The sequence below is a fragment of the Medicago sativa genome, chromosome 6 (assembly GCF_051527215.1).
Source record: "Medicago sativa cultivar Bolivia chromosome 6, Bolivia_mono, whole genome shotgun sequence".
Taxonomy (NCBI): Eukaryota; Viridiplantae; Streptophyta; class Magnoliopsida; order Fabales; family Fabaceae; genus Medicago; species Medicago sativa.
The window spans coordinates 32500891-32508315 of NC_140754.1; the positions used below are offsets into that span (position 1 = coordinate 32500891).

General features: G+C 32.6%; 1 protein-coding gene across 1 annotated transcript; it reads right to left on the reverse strand.

Annotated features, from left to right (window-relative positions):
- Positions 1-440: 440 nt before the first annotated feature.
- Positions 441-5637, reverse strand: LOC146914587 (receptor-like protein EIX2). Its single transcript, XM_085717415.1, has 2 exons — positions 1114-5637; positions 441-901 (listed from the first exon to the last, which is right to left on the reverse strand). Exon 1 carries the CDS (start codon positions 4501-4503, stop codon positions 1117-1119), a length of 3387 nt encoding a protein of 1128 aa, XP_085573541.1. The 5' UTR covers positions 4504-5637; the 3' UTR covers positions 441-901; positions 1114-1116.
- Positions 5638-7425: the final 1788 nt, after the last annotated feature.

Consider the following 7425-nt stretch of genomic DNA (forward strand, 5'->3'; position numbering starts at 1 on the left):
AAAAATTATAAAATGTCCTGAGAAGGTTGTGAAAATGAAACACGCACTCAAAATTGATGAATATTACATGTTTTCTTTTTGGTTTCTTCATTGCAGTATATGAACAAATATCAGTTTGACATTGTTCATTATGCAAAGGAAATCCCTTGTAATACTACAAAAAAGGTACTTATTGTTTAAAAAATCATTCATTTTTACATTCCTAAGATTAAATTGAAAAATATGTTCGAAATTATGCAGTGTGTGGCGAGTTTTACCCTGAGGTCCCTGACTATTAAAGTCAACATTCTTATAATTTCGATATGAAACTTGAAATTCTAAGTTGATTTATGATTTTACTTAAAAGTACTTTCTGTCAATGACTACTATATACATTTAAGTTAAATATCCCGCAATACTGTGAGAACTATGAACTGTTATAAAGAGAGTACAAAAGGTAATTTTTACTTGTAGAATACTTCACCAATGTTTATTTCTTAAATAAATGACAGAGAATACAAAAGGTAGTGCAAGTTACAACTCAATTCAACAAGACACTTAGTACATAAGAGAAAAATGACATAACCACATATTACAAAGAGAATCCCAACAATCTATTTCCTTGTGGATTGTTTCTCCTCTCCCCTCAACATCTCTCAAAACACTAAATTTGTCCGGATTACACAATCCGGATGTGTAAAACAGGGTGCCTTTAGCACGTCCAGATTGTATATTCAAGAAAAAAAGTGTTTCGAGATATGTTGGGAGCAAGGAGAAATCATCTTCCAAGAGTTACAATGCAAATAATTCATAAACCATTCATCTTCCTAGAGTAGGACTTTTGCTGCACAGACCTTAATCTGATCCACCACCAACGAACTATCGAGTACCCTTCAGTGAAGATGCAGAGTATTCTGCCACCCTATATAATAGTTTAAATGTTAACACAATATTGCAAAGGATAAATTTTGAACATATATGACTTACACAATACTGCAATGGACCAAGAAAAAAAATCCTTTAAACTCTTCCAAATTACTAAGAACAGATTCGATACTACAATGATATATTATGATGACAATTTGATGTTAAATGTAAGTATATATGAGAGGTTAACAGTTAAAGTATTATTACCAGTTAATCATTGAGCCACCATCTGCATTTCACACATATATTATCTGTTAAATTGTTCATGAACTTGAAATAAGCATGTCTCCAAGAACGCTTGATTATGATTGAGCCAAACACTCCCCAGAAGCCTATAATAAATCCGAATGTCAGACTGATGTAAAATCCACGATTGAGAAGCAAATCTTCATCGTCTTGAATTTTTACTTTTGTTTCATGTGTTGGCTCCCCTTCAAGGCACAATTTTACAAGTGGTGGACCACAAAGATCAAGATTATCTTCGTAAAATGAGGCATTGAAACTTTGTAGTTGTGTACTCGTTGGAATTTCTCCAGATAATTGATTATGGGACAAATCTAACACACTAAGCCGATTGATTTGAGAGAGACTAGGAGGAATTGAACCAAGCAACTTGTTTCGTGACAAATCAAGAAAGTCAAGTGATGTTAGCTTTCCAATATTTGAAGGAATTTTCCCTGTGAAGTTGTTTCTTGATAAATTCAACGAGACCAATTGAATCAAATCTGTTATTTCAGGTGGAATCTCTCCTGAAAAGTGATTGCTTGAAAGATCTATGCTTTTTAGAAGAAACAATTCATTGTTGGTAAACACATGTTCTACACCTTTCCATGTCAATAATGCATTCAATTGATATGACATACCTTCTTTAAAAGAACTAGTGTTTATATAATACCAATGATCGGAAAAACCTCGTGATGGAACTTTTTTAGTCATCGAAGTGAAATTTTTAATGCAGTTGGGAATTCTTCCAGATAGACTGTTCAATGAGAGATCAAAGAGTTGAATGTTTTGTAGATAGCAAAGTTCTACTGGTATACTTCCAAAGAAATGATTCCTTTGTAAGCTTACAACTTGCAACTCTTTTAATTCGCTTCCAATCCAATAAGGGACGAGTCCTCCTAATCTATTTTCTCTAAAATCTAGCATTACTAAATTTGTGCAATTCAATAAGGAGAAAGGGATCTCCCCTGTTAAGCTATTGTTCCTCAATAGCAATGCTTGCAGTTCTACAAGTGATCCCATGGAAGAAGGAATCTTCCCTGAAAAATTGTTGCGGCTCAAATCTAGATAAGCTAATGCCTTGAAATTGCTCCAACAGTCTGGAATTCGTCCAGATAATTGATTATTTGAAAGGTCCAGATAATTGATTATACCATTTGCACATAAGAATGGAAGACAATCAGAGAATTTATTTTTGGACATATCAATAACCACGGAACCTTGGAGAAATGGTGGAATGGGCCCTTCAAATTCATTTGATGAAAAATATAAATAAGAACAATGATTTTTGACTTGAAGATTTGGAATTGATCCTTTGAGATGATTGTTTGAAATGTTGATGCTGCTGCACTCTTGTGATGAGAGTATAGCCCAAAATCCCTCTGGAACATTATCTGAAATTCCAGCATTTGAAATATCAAGATCCTGCAGGTACTTTTGTGTCTGGATCCATTTAGGAAATGTAAGACCAAGTTTGCATGATCTCAATCTTATATGGTACAGTTGAAAAGGCGGTACCCAATTTTCAGTAAATGTCAATGCTAGTGAATTGTTAGACAAGCCTAATTCCTTTAACATTGACATACATGAAAAATGAAAGTCAGAGATCACACCATGTAAAGAGTTCGAATCCATCCTTAGTGTCCTTAGCTTAGCTGGAAATCGAATATCTTCAACTACCTTTCCATTTACCTTATTTTTAGAAATATCGAATATTTCCAAAGATGAGAATATTGAGAGATCAGGCAGTGTGCCATTGATTTGATTCATGCTTAGATATAATTCTTGGAGTGAGTATCTACCACATATAGATAAGTGATGAATTGTTACTTGAAGTTCACCACTGAAACTGTTATTGGACAAGTCCAATGATTTCAACTTACATGCATTCATCCAAAATGATTTTGGAATCCCCCCATCTAAAGAGTTTGATGTGATGGATAAATTCTCCAACTGAAATGGCAAGCTACTACCTTCAGGAATCTTTCCACTCATCTTATTACGAGAAAGATCCAATGTTTTCAATGATGTGAATGCAGAAAGGTCGGGTAGTGTTCCAGTGATTCCATTATAACTGAGTTCTAACACATGAAGTGAGTTTCTAACACAACCACTAGACAAATTATGAAGAATTGTTTGAAGGTCTTCTGTGAAATTGTTTTGACTCAAACCTAAAGAACGTATGGTACATATATTCATGAAGGATTTAAAGACCCCACTCTTCAATATGTTATATGATAGGTCAAGTACCTCAAGAGAATTCATCGCTATGCCATAGCCATTTAATGGTGGATCAACCATTTGATTACCACTAAGGTCAAGCTCAGCAAGATTGGAACTTATGTTTGACACCCACTGGAATATCAACGATGACGCAAAGTTGTTCCAAGAGAGATCAAGGATAGAAAGAGAAGTGGAAAAGTTGAACTTGGATTGACTCAAGGAATGGATAAAATGATCAGAAAGGCCACAATCTCTTAAACTTAGTTCTCTCAATTTTGGTAACTTACCAACCATTTGCAACCAACTATTGGATTTATCAAGATTAGATATCGACCACATGTGAAGATGGGTTAAAGAAGTTAGATTAGACAACCACTGACCTCCACTGTGATCCTCATTGTCAATTGTTAGAGCTCCTCCTTCAAGATAAAGCTCTTGTAGGTTCGTAAGCTTTCCAAGTTGAGATGGTATCTTTCCTTTTAAAGAATTTTCAATGAGATCCAGATACTGCAAGTTGGAGAGACGTCCAAGTTGAGATGGAATGCGTCCTTCCAAATAATTGTTGCTGAGATCAAGAAATTGCAAGTTGGAGAGATTTCCAAGTCGATGAGGAATTACACCATCTAAATAATTGTTGGAAAGATTCAAGTAGTTCAAATGTGAAAGAGACTCAAATTGAATATGAATTTGTCCACCAAAATTACAATATGAAAGATCAAGGTATCTTAGCTTTATGAGAGATCCAAAGAAACCTGGGATATAATTGTGTTCAAAATTATTCCCATTGAGGTTCAAATATGTTAGTTGCTGCAACTCCATCAATGATTTGTCGATATTACCACTGATATAAAATTTGTTGTCATCATCGCTTAAATAATTTCCATGAAGGTCGAGCATAAGTACATGACCAGTGAGGTTGCTGCAACCAATTCCATACCATTGGCAGCAATCTTCCGTTGACCAAGATGACAACATGTCAAATTCATCAACAAGGCCTGACTTGAATTGCAGGAGTGCCTGCCTCTCACTTTGTATGCACCTTACAACCTCTTTTGAACAAACAAGCTGGTCTGCTTGAAACACCAAACACATGAGAAATATGATTTGAATCAATTTCAAACAAAATGAATTCATGATTGACAATGTGGTCATGACAAGTTATGTATCAAGAGATATTTGTAATTTGATTGATTGTTGTGTGTTCTTACATTCCCAATAGCTGAATTTATAGTATATTGTAGCCAAGAGCCATTAGAAAGAAAGAAAAAGAGCAAAGATAACGTGGAAAACTTTTCAATCATGCATAGTATAAAACAAAAATTCTCTTCCTTTGTATTCTTTTTACGTCATCAAATTTAAAATAAGTTCTATTTTGGCTTGTTAAAAAAAAAAAAAAACATAACATTTAGCTAAAACTAGTGGGCAGGGTAGCCCACACACCCGTTATGATCTAATTTTTCATAACCATTTATATTTTTTTAATATATTGTTAAACAAAAGATATGAAAAACCATAATATAAAGAGAGAAGAATATCCTGAGGGGTCATGAAAAATCTGTTAATAGACTTGAGGGGACATAAATCAAACTTAGCCAACAAAGAAATAAAGAGAAACCTTCCACCTTATTTAACAAAGTGATTTTGTAAAAAACGATAAAGAATGTTTGCGATCAAATTATTTTTAATTTTTACAATATTATAACAAGACTAAAAGAATTTGAAGAATTTATCTAAATATTTAAAAACATTCAAAATTTTCATTCAACACATTTTTTCAGTGCTCCTAAAATTACAGAATTGTATGAGCGATTTTTTTAGTGCCCCTAAATTTTCATCCTGGAAAACTATTCTTTATGCTTTCATTTTTTCGACAATTTGTTAACGAAATTTTGCCATAAATTTGCATGATAAAGGCAAGCATTACAATTTAAAAAATTTGCCAAAAAAGGGACCTTTATTGGAAAACTTTAAAAAAGAAAAGAAAAACGAGTTTGCACATTAAGAGTGTCTATCAATCATTATTCAGATGAAAGCACATATGACCATGAAAACAATGACACTTTCAAAAGCAGCATTACCGTTTAAAAACTTTACCAATAGAGGGCCTTTATCAAAAAACTTCATATAAAAAAAAGAAAAAGAAAAAAAACACTATAAATTTTGCATGATAAGATCGAAGAGCAATGATCGAGTAGTCACAACTATAAATTTAAAATCTAAACATATTTTTTTTAGGTAGTCACCATATATAAATTATTCTTGAAAAACATGTCACCATAAAAAGAAGAATTTTTTTAGTTACACTCCATGTATTCTTAGTTATAACTCAAAATAACAAAAATTACTCTTAAATAAAATTTAATTTTCAAATTCACTCATTCACACAGAAAACTAACGTCTCTTCCTTCTTTCCTCTTCCGAAACTCAATTTAAGTAGGTCATGTAAACTGAGTTTACATGTACATATACTTAAACTCAATTTAAGTAGGTCATGTAAACTTAGTTTAAACATGTCATGCAAACTGAGTTTGAGGGTACATACTTAAACTCGGTTTAAGTAGGTCATGTAAACTTAGTTTAAGTAGGTCATGTAAACTGAGTTTAAGTGTATATACTAAAAGTTAAATTTTTCTTTAAAGCAAGCAACTATTTTTTATCTCTGAATTTGTGATATGTTCTCACTATAATTTTTAAATGTATTAAACTTACAAACACTTATTAGAAAGGCCAATAACGAAAGAGTGTGAAGATAACGCAGAAGACTTTGAGAGTCTTTCATAAAAAACAAAATAAAGTGACTTGGAAATTTCTTAGTCTTTTTTCTAAATATGTTCAAGACAAATATTAATTATCTTTTGACAAGATGTTAGTAATTATTGTTGAATTTATAATAAACCGTAGTCAAGAACCATTTGGAAGAAAACGAAGAGAGTAAAGATAACGTAGAAGCCATACTAATCTTTTCTGTATCATTTCAATTTTATCGGATATCCCCTAAGTGACGGATAACATAGAAGACTTTAGAGTGAAAATTATCAGACAAGGTTTGTCATTCATACTTGTCTCTAGTGGTTAATAATGTATTTCCTAAACTACACTAACCATTATATGTATCAGTACATATCAAAATTGAGATAAGTATAAGCTTGATCATAGTATTAGAATCAGTTATTCTTGAATTTTCATAAATTCATCAATTGTCCTCAAAAACGGAATTCAGTCAAAATTATTTAATAAAAACTAAGTTGAAATTGAGATTCCAAATGAAAGAGGAAAATCACAAATGAACCCTAATCTAATTCAGATTTTCTAAAAATTGAAGAAATCGGAAATTTTATATCATATATGAAATCAAACATAATGGTAAATAAGCGGAAAAGTTGAAAATGAAATATAAGAAATGGAAACTCAACCGGATATTCTGAAACGGAACGATGATGGTATTGATCTTCAACTGATGATAGATTGGAGATTAGAACATTTTTATCCTACGACAGAAGAGGATGAGGAGTCGATGACTGCTGAATGATGAAAATCGAGAGCGATCGAAGAGAATGCATGCGTATTTCGGTGTGGAAGCCAATCAATGATTTCTTATATTTTCTTGTAGTGTGGTTATTGCTTACATTGAACATAAGAACCTGCTAGAGACTGCCCTTCCTTGAATTGTGTCGGGTGTACACTATCAAGTCTCCGAAACAAACATTTATTGACAAAATAGGGATCAGTGTATTCAAACAAGGAATCAACAGATCTTTACTCACCTCCTTGCTGGTTTAGAAGTGGGTCCTTTTGCTGTCTTTATCGATTCATTACCTGAAGTCTGCACTTGAGTTTTAGATGAACCTTTGATAGTAATGACAGACAACGAAGGAACAACTTAGAGGTAACATTTTCATTACTTGAAGTCTGTGACATTTTAATAGCACATAGCGGAGGTGAGTAAAAATTTTCTTATTCTTATCATTCTCGTATTACTGTGCTGTTACTCTATATCAGTATTGTCTATTGTCATAAACTAACTCTCTTAAGCTTTTAGGTGAAAGGAACATAAATAAATTTTTGTTGTATGTG